Genomic DNA, 22,703 nt, shown 5'->3' with positions numbered 1-22,703 from the left:
AACATTCCACAGGCCACAATCAACAGCCTGATCAACTGTATGCAAAGGAGATGCGTCGCGCTGTCAAATGGTGGACACACCAGATACTGGCTGATTTTCTGATCCACACCCCTACTTTGTTTTTAAGGTATCTGTATTCCCAGTCTTGTGAATTCAATAGAGTAGGGCCCAAAGAATTGATTTCAATTGCCTGGAAAGTAATACTCCAAATTCCTTATTTAATAAAGAGACAATGGCAGTAGCTAGAAGCTGAGTATGACAGATTATGCGGGGGTGAAGGGATGGGCTTCACTTTAAAACACTCGAAAGGTCTCTGAAGTCAAGATTTCAATCCCCAAGTCAGTCAAAAATCTGAGGTGGGTGAGAGATCAAAGCTGGCACCCGCATCTGTTCAAAATAATTCAAATTTCTTCTGACAAAACCTGTCAAAGGTTCCATAAGAATAACAAATATGAAAACACAAGCATTTCTTGGGATACATTTTTTTTTAATCACGCTTAGGTTGTGCATGAGGTTTATATTTACAAAGAATGGAAAATGTACAGTGAGTTCTGAAAACATTGGTAAAATAATAAAAACATTTATTTAATGAAAGCTGTCCACTCCAAACTATATAACATAAGAAAATGGTTAATTACATTGGCAGAACTTTTTATTTTATTTAAACTTAAATTTAACTAGACAAGTCAGTTAAGAACAAATTCTTATTTACAATGACAGCCTAGGAACAGTGGGTTAACTGCCTTGTTCAGGGGCAGAACGAGAGATTTTTACCTTGTCAGCTCGGGGATCCGATCCAGCAACCTTTCGGTTACTGGCCCAACACTCTAACCACTAGGCTACCTGCTGCCCCAACATGAAAAACAACCTAAGAGAATTATGGACCTGAAACCAAAATCTGTCATATCCACCTATATGTAGCCGTCTCATCCATGATAAACAGTTAATCCAAGTGTGTCATGGCTCATCCTTTAAAAACAAGAGGGTCATCAGCAACTGACCCACACTTAAAATCTCCACCACTGCAATCCATGTCAACATTTCATAAACAAAAACCGGACCAATATTAACAGAAATAACTCATGCATGGAGCCAGTTGACTACTCCAAAAAAAGGCAAAGTCCAACAACCAGAGGCCTTAAGATAATCCAAAGTCTTTTGAGTCAAATGGATGAAATAAGCTCAAGGAGGCACCTCTCTCAGTTGACAATAATTGTTTGTGGGTTCTAATCACCGGAGGACCGTGTGGTCAAAACTCTGTCATTTTCTTGTGAGTGTCAGCCTTCCTGTTCTCCCTCTGGGCTGAGAGCTCCTGGGCCTTCTGCTGGACCAGCAGGCTGCGGGCTGCAGACAGCTTCTCTTCCAGGTGAGTCACCATGGAAGAATCCCTGTGGGGACACAGAGGGGAACAGTGATTTAATAAGAACTACTTAGACATGGGGAGGAGTTGCTTTACAGACGTACACTATAGAAGTGCATCTACAGAAGCAAAGTTGCTACAGAGGAAGAAAACTAAAGAGATCTAAGAGAGGGAGAGGCTGCATTGGGAGAATAGGGACCTACTATATTTGTGATTTGCTGCAAATCCTAAACCCATCTCTAGTCAGCAAAGATCAAACTATCATTGACATGAGTTGAGACAACATTGTTTAACAACTACAGTACACTGCCATTCCCATCTGATGGCCGGTGAAGTGCTCCTGTATGGCTGTTGGGCATCCATCTTATGATATGAGAGGTGAGTTCCCAGGGTCCCTCCTTTCCTTACCTCCCAGTCCGTCGGCTCAGGGACTCTGTGAGTCTCTGGATCTCCCTCTCCGTCTGGGTCACCCTCTCTGCCGCCTGGAACAGCTTCACGTTCAGGTTTCTCTTGGTGCTCTTCCCCCCCTTGTAAGCCTCCACTCCGGCCCCTTGAGACGATGGAGTATGTGAGGGAGGGGGGCCACAAGTGCCTCCTGCCTCAGGGTTGGCGTCCCCGTTGCCCAGCTTGCGGTTCAGGAAGTCAAAGACGTTGTGGCACCCACCAGTGTTACGTGCACGAGCCTTTTTTGTTCTCTTATTGCGGCTCACCTGCTGCCCATCTTTGCCTTTGGCCACTTTGCTCTGCGTCTTCCTCGCAGTGAGCTCAGCACACTGGTCCAGAGATTTACCTTTGGGCATGACCACCGCCAGCACTGGCTCCACCCGACCCTCTGACGTTTTACCCAGACCTGTTGGGCACAGACGCATCTACTATGGGCTTGCTGGGAACGGCAAATTGTGGCTTGTATCTCGAAAAGCAATTAAACTGAAAGCCTAAAACAATGGCTATTTGTGTGATGCGTTAAAGTGGATTTTAGGGTGTCAAATTGAAATGACCACAGTAAAATTGATTTAAACTTAGAGTACGAGTTATATGGGACATTGCTTTTACTAATCCACACATTTCACAAATCTAAGGGCAGACGTAAGAGGGGGAGGCACAAAACAACATTGCAGAGAACAATCAAGACTGAGCTCCATCAACACCAGCAGAGCTGGAGCATGGTGAAGATGACCCGAGACTGACAGAAGTGGAGACTGTTGCTGCACCTACGTGCCAGAGTGTTTCACTAATCCTTGAATGTGAACTAACCTTTTAAATTGACAATTTCATTCACCAGAAAATATGTGCCACAAGGCAATATGCATTTGATTTTAGAGTAGCCCAACATTTTTCATTACATTGTGTTTTACAGTATTACTGCAAAGTATTACTTATCTGCATTGTCTCCATGTTTGTTGACTGATAATCACTTGTGTTTACCTTTCCCATATTCATATCCCATTTTGAGCATGAGCTTGGAGCCTATGCCTCTTGTGTGTGCCTCCCAGCCACCAAAGGCAGAAGAACTTCTCGACGACGCCCAATCCTCCTCTTGGGTTAAAACTGAAGGGTCAATGAGAAGACAAACTAAATAGTTTAGCTACATACAGGGCATCTGTACAAAGAAACATTCAGCCAAGTTACTGTGTAAGTAGGTTTCATGTTATCCACTAATGTTTGGGGTTAGAGCGAAAGGAAAAACATTGATTCAATTGGGAAGTAAATTACAAATCAATAACATCCTCTTTTTCTACATTAGGGTCGATTGCATTGCCAGCATGCCCCAAAATATTTTTGCCATCTCAGATTGTTTTATCGAAACGTCATTGGAGTGAAGGATGTTTAACATGCTTTTGACATTTGTATCAAACAATTTTTTTTGAAAATCATGATGAAAGTGGCTATTTTAGGCCATTTCTTTGATCCGTGAACCTTACATGATACAAACACCACCTTGGAATACAATGAGGGGGGCGTGCACAGCTCTCAAAAGGGCCTAAAATTGACACTTTCATCATGACCCCCCCCCCCCAAAAAAAAAAAAATTGTGACACAAATGTAAAAATCATTTTAAACATCCTTCCAACAAAGTTCTTATGTGAGAATTGCCAAAACAATCTGTTATAACCCAAATTATTTCTGGCCATGCTGGGGTAGAATGACCCATAACAATGTCTTTAAAGGTAGCTGCATACCATTACCTGGAAATCCTCAAGACAAAGTCTACAAACCTGACTCCGTTACACCAGACTCCGTTACACCAGCACTCACATACAATCATCATATCCGCTGCTGCTACTCTGTTTATCATATATCCTGATGCCTAGTCACCTTAACCCTATACACTTAACCTATTCAGTTAAAGTCGGAAGTTTACATACACTTAGGTTGGAGTCATTAAAACTTGTTTTTCAACCACTCCACAAATGTCTTGTTAACAAACTATAGTTTTGGCAAATCGGTTAGGACATCTACTTTGTGCATGACACAAGTCATTTGTGGGCAGAACTGAAAAAGCGTGTACGAGCAAGGAGGCCTACAAACCTGACTCAGTTACACCAGCTCTGTCAGGAGGAATGGGCCAACATTCACCCAACTTATTGTGGGAAGCTTGTGGAAGGCTACCCGAAATGTTTGACCCAAGTTAAACAATTTAAAGGCAATGCTACCAAATACTAATTGAGTGTATGTAAACTTCTGACCCACTGGAAATGTGATAAAGCTGAAATAAAAATCACTCCACTATTATTCTGACATTTCACATTCTTAAAATAAAGTGGTGATCCTAACTGACCTAAGACAGGGAATTTTTACTAGGATTAAATGTCAGGAATTGCGATTTTTTTTAAATATATTTTTTAATGTATTTGGCTAAGTGTATGTAAACTTCCGACTTCAACTGTACGTACGGTCACCGCACTTATTGATGAAACAGGTGACTGATGTGGTATACTCCTCAATGCCATTGGATGAATCCCGGAACATATATTACAGTCTGTGCTAGCAAACCAGTACTGTAACTGAGCATCAGACCACTTCTGCATTGAGCGAGTCAATGGTACTTCCTGCTGGAGTTTTTGCTTGTAAGCAGTAGGATAGAATTATGGTCAGATTTGCCAAATGGGAGGCGAGAGAAAGCTTTGTACGCGTCTCTGTGAGTGGAGTAAAGGGGGTATATATTTATATTTTTAGAACCCCCTTATTTGCAAGTGACATGCTGGAAGAAATTAGGTAAAACGGATGAAGTTTTCAGGCATTAAAGTCCCCGGCCACTAGGAGCGGCGCGTCTGGGTGAGCATTCTCGTTTGCTAATGGCCTTATAGGGCTCGTTGAGTGAGGTCTTAGTGCCAGCATCAGTTTGTGGTGGCAAATAGACAGATACGAAAAATAGATAAATTCTCTTGGTGAATAGTGTGGTCTACAGCTTATCATGAGGTACTCTACCTCAGGCGAGCAAAACCGCGAGACTTCTTTAATATTAGAGCACACTAGCTGTTGTTGACAAATAGACAGACCACCACCCCTCGTCTTACCAGAGGTTGCTGTTCCGTCTTTCCGATGCACGGAAAACCCAGCCAACTGTATATTATCCATTTCCTCATTACAGCCACGACTCATTGAAACATAAGAGATTTGTTTTTAATGTCCCGTCAGTAGGACAGTCTCAAACGGAGCTCATCCAGTTTACTCTCCAGTGACTGCACATTCATCAGTAACACAGATGGTAAAGGCAGTTTATCCACTCACTGACAAATTCTCACCAAGCACCCAGATCAGCACCCCCCCGTATCGGCACCTCTTCATGCAAATGACTGGGATTTGGGTCTGGCCCGGGAGGAGTGTTAAATCTTTTGCCTCCGATTCGTTAAAGTAAAAATCTTTGACCAGTCCGAGGTGAGTAATCGCTGTTCTGATGTTCAGAACCTCTTTCCGGTCATAAGAGACGGTAGCAGTAGCATTATGTATAGAAAAACAAAACAATAAAAGTTACAAATTGGTTAGGAGCCCGTAAAACAGCAGCCACACCCTCCGGCTCCATTTGTAACCACGCCAGACATCCACATCTGGCTTCTTCACCCGAGGGATCATCTGAAACCATTCACCCGGACAGCTGATGAAACTGTGGGTTTGCACAAACTGTCAGAAACCGTCTCAGGGAAGCTCAACTGAGTGCTCGTCATCCTCACCAGGGTCTTGACTTGACTGCAGTTCGCCGTTGTAACCGACTTCAGTGGACAAATGCTCACCTTTGATGGCCTTTGGTACGCTGGAGAAGTGTTTTCTCCACGGATGAATCACATTTTCAACTGTACCCGGCAGATGGCAGACTGCATGTATGGTGTCGTGTGGGGGAGTGGTTTGCTGATGTCAACGTTGTGAACAGAGTGCCCCATGGTGGCGGTTGGGTTATGGTATGGGGAGGTATAAGCTACGGACAATGAACGCAATTGCATTTTATCGATAGCAATTTGAATGCTCAAAGATACCTTGACGAGATCCTGAGGCCCATTGTCGTGCCAATCATCTGCCGCCATCACCTCATGTTTCAGAATAATGCATGACCCGAGGTCGCAAGGATCTGTACACAATTCCTGGAGGCTGAAATTGCCCCAGTTCATCCATGGCCTGCATAATCACCAGACATATCACCCATTGAGCATGTTTGGGACGCTCTGGATTAACGTGTACGACAGTGCGTTCCAGTTCCATATCCAGCAACTTCACACAGACATTGAAGAGGAGTGGGACAACATTCCACAATCAACAGCCTGATCAACTCTATGCGAAGGAGATGTGTCGCGCTGCATGAGGCGAATGGTGGTCACACCAGATACTGATTGGTTTGCTGATCCACGCCCCTACATTTTTTTTCATGTATCTGTGACCAACAAATGCATATCTGTATTCCCAGTCATGTGAAATCCATAGATTAGGGTCTAATTAATGTATTTAAACTGACTGATTTCCTTGTATGAACTTTTACTCAGTAAAAACTTTGAAATTGTTGCAAGTTGTGTATACATTTTTGTTCAGTGTATATGGTCTACACATTGTTGAAAGAGGTACCTACCTATGGGGAACGCTGCTTCGCCCTCTCCGTTGTCATCATCCTCCGAGTCAGAGCAGGAGGGCAGGTCATCTTCTCTCAACGGTGGGATGACCCCGTCAGCCTCCACCATGACGTTCTTCAGCAAGGCCGAGTCGAACTTCACCGTGTAGAAATCATTGTCGATGTCTACTCAGACAGACGAGAGCATTTCAATCACCTTGGTTAGTGGAACACAGTAATCTGAGCTGATCAGACGTTAATCTTGTCTACTACAAAACATTGACATGACACCCAACATGATGTAACTACTTCGGAACTCAATAGGCTACATCTCTAGTAGAGGGTAAATTGGGTGAAATTGAATGGGTTTGAGAAAGGCAATGCTTGTTATGCTGTACGTCAGCCATACTCAAAAGGCGGGCCACAGTCCGGATCTGGACCCAGGGTCAAAATAGATCGCTGGGCATGACTTACAAAATAAGAAACAGTGCCTTCAGAAAGTACTCATACTCCTTGCCTTATTCTAAGTTGTTGTATTACAACCTGAATTCAAAAAGGATCACCTATCTACACACACACACACACACTACCCCATAATGACAAAGTGAGTGTTTAAAAAAAATAAGAAATGTTAGCAAATTCATTCAAAATGAAATAAAGAAATCTCATTTACATAAGTATTCACACCCGAGTCAAAACTTTTTAGAAGCACCTTTGTCTGCCATTACAGCTTTTGGCATGTCTGTATCCGCTTTGCACAACTGGATTTGGGGATCTCCCGTTCTTCTTTGCAGATTTTCTTAAGCTCTTAAATTGGACGGGGAGCGGCGGTAAACAGCATTCAAGTCTTTCCACACATTTTCAATGGGATTCAAGTCTGGGCTTTAGCTGGGCCACTCAAGGACTTTCACATTCTTGTTCTGAAGCCATTACAGCATTGCTTTGGCTGTATGCTTGGAGTCATTGTCCTGTTGGAATGTACATTTTCACCCCAGTCTAAGGTCGTTTGCACTCTGGATTAGGTTCTCATCAAGGATTTGCTTGTACTTGGATCCATTCATTGTTCCCTCTATCCTCACCAGTCTCGCAGTCCCTGCCACAAACTTATAGCATGATGCTACCGCGCCCATGCTTCACGGTAGGGATGGTGTTAGATGGGTGATGAGCTGTGCTTGGTTTTCTCCAGACATAGCGCTTTGCATTCAGGCCAAAGAATTACATTTTTGTCTCATCTAGCCACAGAATCTTTTGCCTTGTGCTCTGTCTTTCACGTGCCTTTTTGCAAACTCCAGCCCTGCGTCTTTTTCTCAGGAGTTGCTTCCGTATGGCCACTTATCGAATCAAATGTATTTAGAAAGCCCTTTTTACCTCAGCAGGTCTCAAAGTGCTGTACAGAACCCAGCCTAAAACCCAAAAGAGCAAGCAACACAGCTGTAGAAACACAGTGGCTAGGAAAAACTCCCTAGAAAAGGCTGGAACCTAGGAAGAAACCTAGAGAGGAACCAGGCTCTGAGGGGTGACCAGTCCTCTTTTGGCTGTGCTGGGGGAAGATAAGAGTACAGGACATTCAGGCCAGATCGTTCTTCAAGATGTTCAAACGTTTATTAGTTTGACCCTGCTTGTCATTTATAATCACAGAGGCTGTAGAGGGTGCAACAGAGGTCAGCACCTCAGGAGGCCGAGCAGGGTCTTGACCTGACTGCAGTTCAACGTCGTAACCAACTTCAGTGGACAAATGCTCACCTTGGATGGCCACTGGCACATTGGAGAAGTGTGCTCTTCATGGATGAATCCCGGTTTCAACTGTACGGGGCAGATGGCAGACAGCGTGTATGGCTTCGTGTGGGTTAACGGTTTGCTGATGTCAACGTTGTTTACAGAGTTCCCCATGGTGGCGGTGGGGTTATGGTATGGGCAGGCATATGCTACGGACAATGAATCTAATTGCATTTTATCGATAGCAATTTCAATGCACAGAGATATAGTGATGAGATCCTGAGGCCCATTGTTGTGCCATTCATCCACCACCATCACCATTATCATGTTAAAGCATGATAATGCATGGCCCCAGGTTGTAAGGATCTGTACACAATTCCTGAAAGAAGAAAATGGCCCAGTTCTTCCATGGTCACCCATTGAGCATGTTTGGGATTCTCTGGATCGACGTGTACATCAGTGCGTTCCAGTTCCCGCCAATATCCAGCAACGTCACACAACCATGGAAGAGGAGTGGGACAACAATCCACAATCAACAGCCTGATCAACTCTATGAGAAGGAGATGTGTCACGCTGCACGAGGCAAATGGTGGTCACACTGTTTTCTGATCTCCGCCCCTACTTTTTTAAAGGTATCTTTGACCAACAGATGCATATCTGTATTCCCAGTCATGTGAAATCCATAGATTAGGGCCTAATTAATTTATGTAAATTGACTGATTTCCTTATATGAACGGTAACTCAGTAAAATTGTTGAAATTGTTGCATATTGCGTTAAAAAAAATGTGTTCAGTGTAAATGTTGTCGTTATCATGGCCTGGAGCCTTGACCCCCAGGGCGCCCCCATTGATTTTGTTTAGTCACTCAGGTATCATACCTTGTCGTGCTGCTGCTCCAGTTTCTGCTGTTCTGCCAGCTATGGAACCCTGACCTGTTCATCAAATGCTACCTTGTCCCAGACCTGTGGTTGTCCACTCCCCCGCTCTCTCTGCTATGAGAAGTTTTTCCTAGCCCATCGTGTGACTACGTCTGCATTGCTTGCTCTTTGGGGTTTTAGGCTGGGTTCTGTATAAGGTACTTTGTGACATGTGGATGTAAAAAGGGCTTTATAATACATTTGATTGATTGATTGATATGAACACACATAAGACATGGCAAAATGTGTAGAATTGCGGGAAATTATCTTTAAAAAATTGCAACACTCTCTCTCGGCCAACAAGAGGGGTGCGAACAGTTTGGGGTTGCATAGGTTGCAAGGTGGGTGTTTGTTCCTACGCCGATAAATGACAATATCCATCCAGACATTTGTCACATAGAAAGTGTGTGACCGGAACTCCTCAAATAGTAGTTGAGTACCCCTGCTGTAGGTGATGGACAGTCAGTGACACACCTGTTATTTTGCCCGAGTACCAGATGCCATCGTCTTGCCTGGCCAAGCAGGAGGAGCCCTCTTGAAGGTTAGTGAGGTCCGACTCCAGGAAATCTCTGAGCTCTGACACATACACCACCTCGCCATGGGAGAACCTACAGCACCAGAACAGGGGTCAGACGAGGGTCCTTACTGAGACGGCGTATCATAGCCAGGCAAAATAACATTGGGGAGAGTAGTCGAAAAGGGTTTCAATTGAACTGAAAATAAGGTACAAAGATTGCATGAAAGCTCAACACTTCAAACATTTTAGGCCAAGTAAAATCAAGTGTAAAACCAAGTGGGGGTTGAGGAAAAATAAGGGTGTAACGTTATAATTTGAATGACAAAAATGAAGATGTTATTACTTCATCAGTTACAAAGGAAATGTGTGTTCTGCTTTCCTTCCGACCCTGTAAAAAGACATCCGCGTGAGATCATAGATAGGTTTTCTGTTAAAACTATAAGAAAAATGTATACAATTTAATGTGAAGACCTAAACTGCCAGCAACAGTTTAGGTCTCACGGTGCATCCCTTTCAGATGGTTAAGCATTGCACCTGTATTGCCGTACCTCAATTCTACTGCTAAAAGTTAGCATTTCCTTCTCACTCTACTTCTTAAAGTATTGCCATTCAGGACTTCGCTGCTGTCGCTTGCCTTTCTTGTTAATGATGACGACGTAGTGGTGGAGTGTAGACTCCAAAATAATTTCTGAGTGTCAAGATTCCTTAGATTGAGTATTTTTGGAACTGAGGAAACTGATTAGTTGCTGTACTTCCAAGAACAAACACTCATATCTTTCATAGCGAGGGACGGTAAGAGGGGAGGGGCACAGTGTAGGCAGGTCGGCTACCAGGCAGACAGAACAGTGCACTACGGCCATCTATCTCAATTTCTGGGCTTGCAATGTCTTGCAACTTCAGTAAAACAGGGACTACCATCAGTGAATAGAGTAGGATATTCTACACGCAGTAGAGCAAAAACTGAACACACTCGCATCATTAGTGAAGAGAAAGAGCAGGGGTGTAATCATTAGTCCAAACAGTTGCAAAACGTAACGTTCCTGTTTGCAACTAAAACTAGAGTTTTAAGAAACATTTTGAAAAAGAATCGGCGTAATGAACAAGGCCCAGGCGAGCCAGCGCAAGGGAAAGAGAGGAGGGGGCAGGCTGAAAAAAAAAAAGTGGTGCACATCTCGCAAATTCACCGAAGTAGCCTGAAGTTTGACTCTCCCCTCTGGTTTTATTTAAATTACATTTCCCTAGTTTTCGTCTAGTTCGGCTATAACATGGAAAATAACATGTTTTGTGATAACTGCAATTCGATTTGAATTTGGTTTCAGATTTTTCTTAACGTTAAGGATCACAATTTCATTTAAATGTTCACCCCTTAATAAAACCCTATACCTGCAGTTGTCTGCGAAGCGACACTTGTCCTCCAGGAAGAAGGGGCAGGGCTTCATGGACTTCTGTGTGGGATGGACATACAGCACCCTAACCTGGGTCTCATTCCTGTCACAACTCTCTGTCCCCACAATCATTGCATTGTGGTACTCCAATGTCCCCCAAGAGGTGCGGTAGGGTGCTCGCACTTTGGTGCCACTTAGCGCATCTCCCTCTCCCTCCACCTCGCCATCATCCTCCTCCTCTCTCTCATCTTCCCTCTCTCTCATGTCTGAGCTACTTCCGGAAACCTCCCCCACTTCCGAGTAGAAGGCAGCAAACTCATTGTCCAAGCCACCGTTAGCTGGTGTGCCTGTGGCTAGCGACTGGAGCCCGTCGTCCTCTTCGAGAGTGGCTAGGAGCCGACTCTTCTTGACCGACACTAGGCTACCTTCTGTGAGTTCTATCAGCTGAGAGAGGTCTTCTTTCAGTTTTAGCAGGTCAGCCTGCTGCGACGGGTCCAGGCCGGCCAACAGGGCACTTTCCACCTGCTGCAGCTGGGCGCTGTAGGCCGTGATGGCTGCCTCCAGGGTTCCTTCGTCCATACTGGCCTGGGTGGGCAGCAACCACTGGTCAACATCTAGTTATTAAGGAGTCTGTGGCACAAGAAAAGCTCATGAATAGATGTGTGTGTGTCATGTGTCCATCATTAACATGTTGCATAACTAGGTCTGGATGTGCATCCATCAGCTAACTTACTTGCTAGGCTATGGCTAGAAAAGTTAGCTATCATGCTTAGCTATAAAAACACCATGACATGAGCTCAACTGTGATAATGACAACGATTAGCTGAAGAACACTGAACTCCGTTCTCTTATATCGAAAGCAGATATAGCTAGGAGAAGAGTTGAGCGTTCCTCAGTTAGCGAATATGTCTACCTAGCTAACTAAATTAGCTAGTTAGCTAAATGAATCAAGAGGGGTGGCTAGCTAAGGTTACCTAGCCATATAACATTCAAAGTAAATGGCAAATCGTCATTTAGGAAGCTATCACAAATAATGCTGCTAGTTAGCAACACATTTAGCAAATGCAATGATAACCTAGCTAGCTAACAATTTATGCTATCTAGCTGTTGAGTACCAGTAGCCAGCAGGCTAGCAATTCAATTAGAAACGTTATACTTACTTAGTGACATGCAACACCTTTTCTACAAAAAATGCCTATTGGGGTGAGAACTTTAAAGTCATGTTGCAAGAGAACACATAACAACAATAGGGGAAATACAAGCAGGCTGCCGAAGGTGTCGGTGCGAATGAAACGTAACCCGGAAGTAATTAATTTCCCACTGCGTCTTCACGAAATAGAAGTATTTTGAAAGTATCATTATAGAATCATTAAACAGTGACGAATTGGCAGAAAATATCAATTTATATAGGTTGAGAATACGTTTTCTTCCATTTAGCAGATTTTATTTCAAGATACATATATTAAACAATCTTGACCGTTTCAAAAAGTGCTGTAACATAATGGATAAGTGTAACTAATGTGTGTGTGATCAATCATGAGGACCCTATTTCCTGTAGCGCAGTAAATCAATAAATGGACAAAAGAAAGTAGTGTATCTCAGACTTAGTGATACTTTGGGTGCGTTAGTAAATTCACTCTGGCTATCTTGTCTGAGTGTCGTAAACGTCGCAAAAAAAAGCGTAATTAAATTGTTGCCAGCAGCAGAGTTACAGTCAACGACTCTCTGGATAACATGAAAAACCCAACCAGCTCTGCTCGGCGAGCAAAATTAGTGAGGTGTTCAGTCATTTGTGTCTGGAAGTAGCTAGCAAGTTAGCTTGAGTGCTTGACTGCCACTGTGAGGTCAGAACGCTCGGATCAACCCTACTACTGGGCCGGAGTGCCCAGAGCGAAACGCTCTGAATTTACGAAGGACAATCTGACAACGCCCTTAATTTACAAACGCCTAGAGTGGATGCTTGCACTCCAGATTGAATTTACAAACGCACCCCAAGCTAGCCAACATTAGCCGGTTAGCTTCTTCTTCGATGAGGTTTAACGGCGGTTGGCTGCCACCTACTAGACTGGAGTACAACTCCCTTATACTTTGCTTGAAAAAAAAGAATGGGACACCACCACTTAACACAACCTCTAACTCTTCTAATGTCAAGTCTCACACACCCAAATAGCTCTCTGCAGTAGCCACCACAACCTCATTTTTTTGCAACTTACATTCCATCCCTGCAGTACAGTTGATAACCATTGCTATAAATGCAAAAAATCCAATCTTACTGAAACATATATCACTTGTTGGCATATCCCTCTGTGCTGGTACAGATCTACTACTCTCACACCACTCCTCTCAGGATCCATCCCCCTTGACCCATCTTCCCCTACTTTCTTCACTGCCTCAGCATATGACAACTTCTGCACTACACTAACCCTGGAAACCTCAACCTGCCTCTCTCGCACAGGACATTTCTGATCCGCAGGCTCCATGGGCACCCTTACAATTAACACATACCACTACTTTCCCCAATGCTACACATCCCTTTGTCTCATTCCCTTCTGCACACTTCTCACACCTAGGAACCTTCTTCCTACACACTGCTGCTACATGCCCATAAGCTTGACACCTGTAACAACGTAATGTATTCGGCACAAAAGCTTGTCATGGATAACTTATATATCCTAACATCACTTTGTTGGTCAAAGACTCAACATCAAAAGTCAAAAGAACAGACAATGACTCTTCTATTTCACCACTCATGCCACCCTGTCTGCGTCGCATCGAACGACGAGAATCACAAACACCGTGAATCTTTTTCTTCTGTTGGAGCACCTTCTCCCTCTGACCAGCAGAAACATAAACAATTATCACAAGACCACTTCTGGTTACCCTCACTGATTCCACAGCACCCAACTCTGTTTTCACCCACCCTGAAACCACAAATAGATCAGCCAAAAGGCAAGGGTCCACTTTTTCCAAAAACTTCACTCCTACTGTCACAGACTCATCTTTATCCTGACCCTCGATGCAAGCCTCGGGCTCCGAGAACTTTACCACACCTACCACATCCAATACTTCACCCTTATTCACTTCCATTTCTCCTCGTCTTCAGCTCACTCTGCTTACACTTTCTACCATTCTTCGTTAACAAACTCTCCCTTTTTTCTGCCATTTTTAACCGACTCAAGCTCACCCTCTTCCTCCCTCTCTCTTAGACCTCCTCTGTCTCTCTTTTTCACTCCATTCCTCCTCCGTATTCCAATTATGTATCTCCTTATGATAAAAACGCACTTCTCCTGACATATACCCTTCTCAAGGGATGCCATTTAACCGGCTGTCACAATCTCCGTAGAATCAAATAAAATTGTATTTGTCACATGCGCCGAATACAAAAGGTGTAGACCTTACAGTGAAATGCTTACTTACAAGCCCTTAACCAACAATGCAGTTTTAAGAAAAATAAGTGTGAAGTAAAAAATAGATAAGTACAAAATAAAACATTTAAAATTAAAGTAACAAATAATTAAAGAGTAGCAATAAAATATCAATAGCGAGGATGTATACAGAGGATGTATACAGGGGTACAGGTACAGAGTCAATGTGCGGGGGCACTGATTAGTTGAGGTAATTGAGGTAATATGTACATGTAGAGTTAAATTGACTATGCATAGATAATAAACAGAGAGAAGCAGCAGCGTAAAATAGGCAGGGGGGGAAATGCAAATAGTCTGGGTAGCTATTTGATTAGCTGTTCAGGAGTCTTATGGCTTGGGGGTAGAACTTGTTAAGAAGTACAGGGGGTACCCGTACCCGAATCAGTGCGCGGGGGTACAGGTTAGAGGTAATTTGTATATGTAGGTAGGGGTGAAGTGACTATGCATAGATAATAAACAGCGAGTAGCAGCAGTGTTAAAACAAATGGAGGGGGGGGTCAATGTAATAGTCCGGTGGCCATTTGATTAATTGTCAGCAGTCTTATGGCTTGGGGGTAAAAGCTGTTAAGGAGTCTTTTGGTCCTAGACTTGGCGCTCCAGTACCACTTGCCCTGTGCGGTAGCAGAGATAACAGTCTATGACTTGGGTGACTGGAGTCTGACAATTTTATGGGCTTTCCTCTGACACCGCCTATTATATAGGTCCTGGATTGCAGGAAGTTTGGCCCCAGTGATGTACTGGGCCGTATGCACTACCCTCTGTAGTGCCTTACGGTCAGATGCCGAGCAGTTGCCATACCACGCGGTGATGCAACCGGTCACGATGCTCTCAGTGCTGCAGCTGTAGAACCTTTTGAGGATCTGGGGACCCATGCCAAATCTTTTCAGTCTCCTGAGGGGGAAAAGGTTTTGTTGTGCCCTCTTCACGACTGTCTTGGTGTGTTTGGACAATGATAGATCACTGGTGATGTGGACACCAAGGAACTTGAAACTCTCGACCCGCTCCACTACAGCCCCGTTGATGTTAATGGGGGCCTGTTCGGCCCACCTTTTCCTGTAGTCCACAATCAGCTCCTTTGTCTTGCTCACATTGAGGGAGAGGTTGTTGTCCTGGCACCACACTGCCAGTTCTCTGACCTCCTCCATATAGGCTGTCTCATCGTTGTGTCGTCAGCCAACTTAATGATGGTGTTGGAGTCGTGTTTGGCCACGCAGTCGTGGTTGAACAGATTGTACAGGATGGGACTAAGTACACATCCCTGAGAGGCCCCAGTGTTGAGGATTAGCGTGGCAGGTGTAATTTTGCCTACCCTTACCACCTGGGGGCGGCCCGTCAGGAAGTCCAGGGTCCAGTTGCAGAGGGAGGTGTTTAGTCCCAGGGTCCTTAGCTTAGTGATGAGCTTCGTGGGCACTATGGTGTTGAACACTGAGCTGTAGTCAATGAATAGCATTCTCACATAGGTGTTCCTTTTGTCCAGGTGGAAAAGGGCAGTGTGGAGTGCGATTGAGATTGCGTCATCTGTGGATTTGTTGGGCCGGTATGCAAATTGGAGTGGGTCTAGGATATCTGGGAGGATGATTTTGATGTGAGCCATGACCAGCCTTTCAAAGCACTTCATGGCTACCGACGTGAGTGCTACGGGGCGGTAATCATTTAGGCAGGTTACCTTCGCTTCATTGGGCACAGGGACTATGGTGGTCTGCTTGAAACATGTAGGTATTACAGACTCAGTCAGGGAGAGGTTGAAAATGTCAGTGAAGACACTTGCCAGTTGGTCTGCGCATGCTTTGAGTACACGTCCTGGTAATCCATCTGGCCCCTCAGCTTTGTGAATGTCGACCTGTTAAAGGTCTTGCTCACATCGGCTACCGAGAGCGTTATCACACAGTCAACCAGAACAGCTGGTGCTTTCTTGCATGGTTCACTGTTGCTTGCCTCGAAGCGAGCAAAAAAAGGCATTTAGCTCATCATGGTAGGCTTGCGTCACTGGGCAGCTCGTGTCTGGGTTTCTCTTTGTAGTCCGTAAAAGTTTTCAAGCCCTGCCACATCCGATGAGCGTCAGAGCCGGTGTAGTAGGATTCAATCTTAATCCTGTATTGAAGCTTTGCTTGTTTGATGGTTCGTCTGACGGCGTAGCGGGATTTCTTATGAACGTCCGCATTAATGTCCCGCTCCTTGAAAGCGGCAGCTCTAGCCTTTAGCTCGATGCGGATGTTGCCTGTAATCCATGGCTTCTGGTTGGGATATGTACGTACTGTCACTGTGGGGATGATATTGTCGATGCACTTATTGATGAAGCCGATGACTGAGGTGGTATACTCCTCAGTGCAATTGGATTAATCCCGGAACATATTCCAGTCTGTGCTAGCAAAACAGTCCTGTAGTGTAGCGTCTGTGTCATCTGACCACTTCCGTATTGAGCGAGTCACTAATACCTCCTGCTTTAGTTTTTGCTTGTGAGCAGGAATCAAGAGGATAGAATTATTGTCAGATTTGCCAAATGGAGGGCGGGGTAGAGCTTTGTATGCATCTCTGTGTGTGGAGTAAAGGTGGTCTAGAGTTTTTTTCCCTCTGGTTGCACATGTGACATGCTGGTAAAATTTTGGTATAACTGATTTAAGTTTGCCTGCATTAAAGTCGCCTGCCACTAGGAGCGCCGCTTCTGGGTGAGCATTTTGTTGTTTGCTTATGGCCTTATAGAGTTGGTTGAGTGTGGTCTTAGTGCCAGCATTGGCCTGTGGTGGAAAATAGACGGCTACGAATAATACAGATGAGAACTCTCTTGGTAGATAGTATGGTCTACAGCTTATCATAAGGTACTCTACCTCAGGCGAGCAATACCATGAGACTTCTTTAATATTATGCATTGCGCACCAACTGTTATTGACAAAAGACACACCCTCACCCCTCGTCTTACCAGACGGTATTTCTCTGTTTTGCCGATGCATTGAAAATCCCTCCAGCTATATAGTATCCGTGTCGTCGTTCAGCCACGACTCGGTGAAACATAAGATATTACAGTTCTTAATGTACCGTTGGTAGGGTAATCGTAATCGTAGGTCATCAATTTTATTTTCCAATGATTGCATGTTAGCAAGTAGAATTTATGGCAGTGGGAGTTTACTCATTCGCCTACGGATTTTCAAAAGGCAGACCGATCTGCGTCCTCTTTTCCTCCGTCTTTTCTTCACGCAATGACAGGAATCTGGGCCTGTTCCCGGGAGAGCAGTATATCTTTCTTGTCGAACTCGTTAAAGGAAAAAGCTTCTTCCAGTTCGTGATGAGTAATCCCAGGTCTGATTTGGAGAAGTTATTTTCGGTCATAAGAGACGGTAGCAGCAACATTATGTACAAAATAAGTTAAAAAACAAGTTACAAACAACGCAAAACAAAATTAAAAATAGCATAGTTGGTGTAACGGTTCTCCTCTTCCTCTTCATCCGAAGAGGAGGAGCATGGATTGAACCAAGACGCAGCGTTGTTATATGACATGATTTTAATGAACAAGACGAAAAAACACGAAACGAAATACACTTGAATAATTAACAAAATAACAAAACGGAGTAGACAGACCTGGACATGGAACTTACATAAATACACGAAGAAACTCACGAACAGGAACAGACTACATAAACCGAGACAGTCCCGTGTGGCGCGACAAACACTGACACAGGAGACAATCACCCACAAACAAACAGTGAGAACCACCTACCTTAATATGACTCTCAATCAGAGGAAACGTCAAACACCTGCCTCTAATTGAGAGCCATACCAGGCAACCCAAAACCAACATAGAAACAGAAAACATAGACTGCCCACCCAAAACTCACGCCCGACCAATAAACACATACCAAACAACAGAAAACAGGTCAGGAACGTGACAGAACCCCCCCCTCAAGGTGCGAACTCCGGGCGCACCCCTACAACTCAAGGGGAGGGTCTGGGTGGGCATCTGTCCGCGGTGGCGGCTCCGGCGGTGGACGAGGACACCACTCCACCACTGTCTTTGTCCCCCTCCTTAGCGTCCTTTGAGTGGCGACCCTCGCCCCCGACCATGGTCCAGGAACCTTCACTAAGGCCCCTCCTACATAGAGGAGACAGCTCAGGACAGAGAGGTAGCTCAGGACAGAGAGGTAGCTCAGGACAGAGAGGTAGCTCAGGACAGAGAGGTAGCTCCGGACAGAGAGGTAGCTTAGGACAGAGGGACAACTCTGTACTAATAGCAGCTCCGGACTGGGTGGCAGCTCCGGACTGAGTGGCAGCTCCGGACTGAGTGGCAGCTCCGGACTGAGTGGCAGCTCCGGACTGAGTGGCAGCTCATGACTGTAGGGCAGCTCATGACTGGAGGGCAGCTCATGACTGGAGGGCAGCTCATGACTGGAGGGCAGCTCATGACTGGAGGGCAGCTCATGACTGAAGGGCAGCTCATGACTGAAGGGCAGCTCATGACTGAAGGGCAGCTCATGACTGTAGGGCAGCTCATGACTGTAGGGCAGCTCATGACTGTAGGGCAGCTCATGACTGTAGGGCAGCTCATGACTGTAGAGCAGCTCATGACTGTCTGGCGGCTCTGGCAGCTCCTGACTGTCTGGCGGCTCTGGCAGCTCCTGACTGGCTGGCGGCTCTGGCAGCTCCTGACTGGCTGGCGGCTCTGGCAGCTCCTGACTGGCTGGCGGCTCTGGCAGCTCCTGACTGGCTGGCGGCTCTGGCAGCTCCTGACTGGCTGGCGGCTCTGGCAGCTCCTGACTGGCTGGCGGCTCTGGCAGCTCCTGACTGGCTGGCGGCTCTGGCAGCTCCTGACTGACGGACGGCTCTAGCGGCTCCTGACTGACGGACGGCTCTAATGGCTCGGGACAGACGGGCGGCTCTAATGGCTCGTGGCAGACGGATGGCTCAGAAGGCGCTGGGCAGACGGATGGCTCAGAAGGCGCTGGGCAGACGGATGGCTCAGAAGGCGCTGGGCTGGAGACACGCACCATAGGGAGAGTGCGTGGAGGAGGAACAGGGCTCTGGAAACGCACTGGAAGCCTGGTGCGTGGAGTAGGCACTGGTGGTACTGGGCTGGGGCGGGAAGGTGGCGCCGGATATACCGGACCGTGTAGGCGTACTGGCTCCCTTGAACACTGAACCTGCCCAACCTTACCTGGTTGTATGCTCCCCGTCGCCTGACCAGTGCGGGGAGGTGGAATAACCCGCACCGGGCTATGTAGGCGAACCGGGGACACCATGCGTAAGGCTGGTGCCATGTAAGCCGGCCCAAGGAGACGTACTGGTGGCCAGATATGTAGAGCCGGCTTCATGGCACTTGGCTCAATGCTCAATCTAGCCCTACCAGTGCGGGGAGGTGGAATAACCCGCACCGGGCTATGCACACGTACAGGAGACACCGTGCGCTCTACTGCGTAACACGGTGTCTGCCCGTACTCCCGCTCTCCACGGTTAGCCTGGGAAGTGGGCGCAGGTCTCCTACCTGCCCTAGACCCACTACCTCTTAGCCCCCCCCCCAAGAAATTTTTGGGTTGTACTTGCGGGCTTTTCAGGCTTCCGTGCTAGACGCGTCCCCTCATAACGCCGGTTCCTCTCTCCGGTTTCCTCCGCTCTCCGAGCTGCCTCCAGCTGTTCCCATGGGCGGCGATTCACTTCAACTTTAGCCCATGGTCCTTTTCCTTCTATGATCTCCTCCCAAGACCAGAAATCCTGCTTCGTGCGCTGTCCGTTAACCCGCTGCTTGATCCGGGTTTGGTGGGTGATTCTGTAACGGTTCTCCTCTTCCTCTTCATCCGAAGAGGAGGAGCATGGATTGAACCAAGACGCAGCGTTGTTATATGACATGATTTTAATGAACAAGACGAAAAAACACGAAACGAAATACACTTGAATAATTAACAAAATAACAAAACGGAGTAGACAGACCTGGACATGGAACTTACATAAATACACGAAGAAACTCACGAACAGGAACAGACTACGTAAACCGAGACAGTCCCGTGTGGCGCGACAAACACTGACACAGGAGACAATCACCCACAAACAAACAGTGAGAACCACCTACCTTAATATGACTCTCAATCAGAGGAAACGTCAAACACCTGCCTCTAATTGAGAGCCATACCAGGCAACCCAAAACCAACATAGAAACAGAAAACATAGACTGCCCACCCAAAACTCACGCCCTGACCAATAAACACATACCAAACAACAGAAAACAGGTCAGGAACGTGACAGTTGGTTACGGGCATGTGAAACGTCAGCCATGCTTTTCGGCGCCATCTTAACATCTTAAATTAAAGAGGTGATAAAGAAAAGGCTAATTGCCAATGAGCATATCCTCAGATTCATTTATGAAAAGAATGAAGATCTGTGCTCTTAGAATTTTTTAAAGACCAAATGGTATGGTCTGCTCTGTGTTTTCATTTATTCCATGTAAAAAATATTGCGATACTAGTTTCGTCCCGGGCCTAGTTTTCAATAGTAACTGGGGGTTTCCAGATTTTGTCAAAAATAATGTTCTTCCTACTTAGTAAAACAAATTTATATTTTACTACTAATGAACAAGGGGCAAACTAAAGACAAGGCAACAAATATTAGATTTTACAATCATTTATTGTTGGTTATTGACAAGTATGTATATTGTTATATACATGACCTTCAGTGAGTGGGTGAATCACTCTTGCATGTCTAGACACCCTCTTGAGAGAAAATGTTGCATATCAAGCGATTGTTCATGTCGTGAGGACTCTCAGGTGTATTTGAATAAAATCTGTGCTTCTGAAATAGTCCATTGAAAGAGCGTAGCTGTTTGTGTCACTGTGTGGGTTAAGACTTTTGTATATTGTGAGGATAATGTGCATTATCAAGATTATCTTGTTTAATGATAGGCCTACCTGGTTTCATAACCACACATGCGTGCATGTGGCTGCTGTGGCTGCTGTCAGTGACGTAACAAAGTAAGTAAGTGAATAGGTTTTGTGTGGGCAGACAAAGCATGGAGCCTGGTGATGTGTATGTAATTAGCAGGGTCGACTTCAAGTGATCCAAATTCCATTCCGTCTCATCCCTAGCCACAGTGTTGATCCTATCAATCCAACCCTGAATTAACTTTCAGTATCACTTTCAAAATAACTGTCATTACCTTCCAGTTTCTCCATAAACATTTTCTCCATTCCATTTTCATCCAAGCCCTAACTACAGTATTAAACCTGTCAATACATAACTGAGTAAACTTACAGTATCACTTTCAAAATAACTTCCAGTACCTTCCAGTTTCTCCATAAACGTAATAGACTAGAAAGTGAAAAAGAACGCACAGTAATATGCCAAGAAACATGCTGGATTTCTGGGAAAGAATACACACCGTTAACCAGAATAGCAAGAATCTGCAACATCCTAGAGTAACACTTTCCATAATAAACCACTTATAAGGTACTTCTAAACCGTTTGCTAACCATTTATTAATCACTTCTCCCACATTTGTAAGCTAGTTATTCACACATGTGTATATATTTCCTTAAACATCCTGTGTTCTGTGCTTGTTCTTTTGCCAGGTACAGCAGGAATGACTACCAATGGCATGCTCATCTTTTTGTTGTTGTTGAAATTACACTGGTCACTCAAAACCTTTATAAAGTATTCATAAAGTATAAATAGCACTCATTTTAGATTAGGGACTGCAAAAAGACTGGTTTATTCATGTGCTGAACACACAATTTATAAATGCCTTATGAATGGTTTATTACGGACGTTTAAATGTTTTACTTCCTAGATGTGAATGAATAAACACATTTTTAGACAAAGAAGAAAATCACTGAGTAAATGCCTTATAGATGAGCATTGGCTTACAATAATACCTTATAGCCTAACTACATATTTCAAATTAGTGCATTTCAACTGTTCCCCCCTACACACTTTAGATAAGTGTTTAAATATTAGGCTACATGTAATTCAATTGAAGAAAACAGAGAGAGTGTGTAAGAACAGACGCTGGGAGACGAGAAACACGTACAGGGAGTGAAGATTTAATGGATAAACGGACATATAACAAAACAAGAATAGCGTCTGGACAGGGGAAACAAAACTACATTAATGCAGACACGGGGAATAAACTGAGGTTTTGTCATGCATGAAGCAAACAAATGCTTGTTGAGCTATCTAAGGTTACACACAATACACACTACCCACATGATGGAGGCAATACTGTATGACAGCGTTACATCAAATCAAATCAAACTTTATTTGTCACATGCGCCGAATACAACAAGGGTAAACCTTACCGTGAAATGCTTACTTACAAGCCCTTAACCAACAGTGCAGTTCAAGAAGAGTTAAGAAAATATTTACCAAATAAACTAA

The 22,703-nt window shown here is 44.9% G+C and overlaps 1 protein-coding gene across 1 annotated transcript; it reads right to left on the bottom strand.

Moving 5' to 3' along the window:
* Nucleotides 1–466: 466 nt before the first annotated feature.
* Nucleotides 467–12,221, bottom strand: zgpat (zinc finger, CCCH-type with G patch domain). The gene is made up of 7 exons (XM_039010382.1): nucleotides 12,090–12,221; nucleotides 10,928–11,559; nucleotides 9,502–9,635; nucleotides 6,417–6,581; nucleotides 2,786–2,908; nucleotides 1,769–2,210; nucleotides 467–1,388 (listed from the first exon to the last, which is right to left on the bottom strand). The coding sequence occupies exons 2-7, from the start codon at nucleotides 11,506–11,508 to the stop codon at nucleotides 1,250–1,252; spliced, it is 1,584 nt and encodes a 527-aa protein (XP_038866310.1). The 5' UTR covers nucleotides 11,509–11,559; nucleotides 12,090–12,221; the 3' UTR covers nucleotides 467–1,249.
* Nucleotides 12,222–22,703: the final 10,482 nt, after the last annotated feature.

Source organism: Salvelinus namaycush, chromosome 16 (genome assembly GCF_016432855.1).
Source record: "Salvelinus namaycush isolate Seneca chromosome 16, SaNama_1.0, whole genome shotgun sequence".
Lineage (NCBI taxonomy): Eukaryota > Metazoa > Chordata > Actinopteri > Salmoniformes > Salmonidae > Salvelinus > Salvelinus namaycush.
This window is presented reverse-complemented; position numbering and strand designations above follow the sequence as displayed.

What these genes read in the sequence shown, in the direction of transcription:
- zgpat (XM_039010382.1), bottom strand. Translation starts at nt 11,508, where the DNA reads ATGGACGAAGGAACCCTGGAGGCAGCCATCACGGCCTACAGCGCCCAG. An exon ending in CGAAGCAGCGTTCCCCATAG is followed by an intron (nt 2,909 to 6,416) that starts GTAGGTACCTCT and finishes TTGACCCTTCAG; the next exon opens with TTTTAACCCAAGAGGAGGAT. An exon ending in CTGAGCCGACGGACTGGGAG is followed by an intron (nt 1,389 to 1,768) that starts GTAAGGAAAGGA and finishes GTGTCCCCACAG; the next exon opens with GGATTCTTCCATGGTGACTC.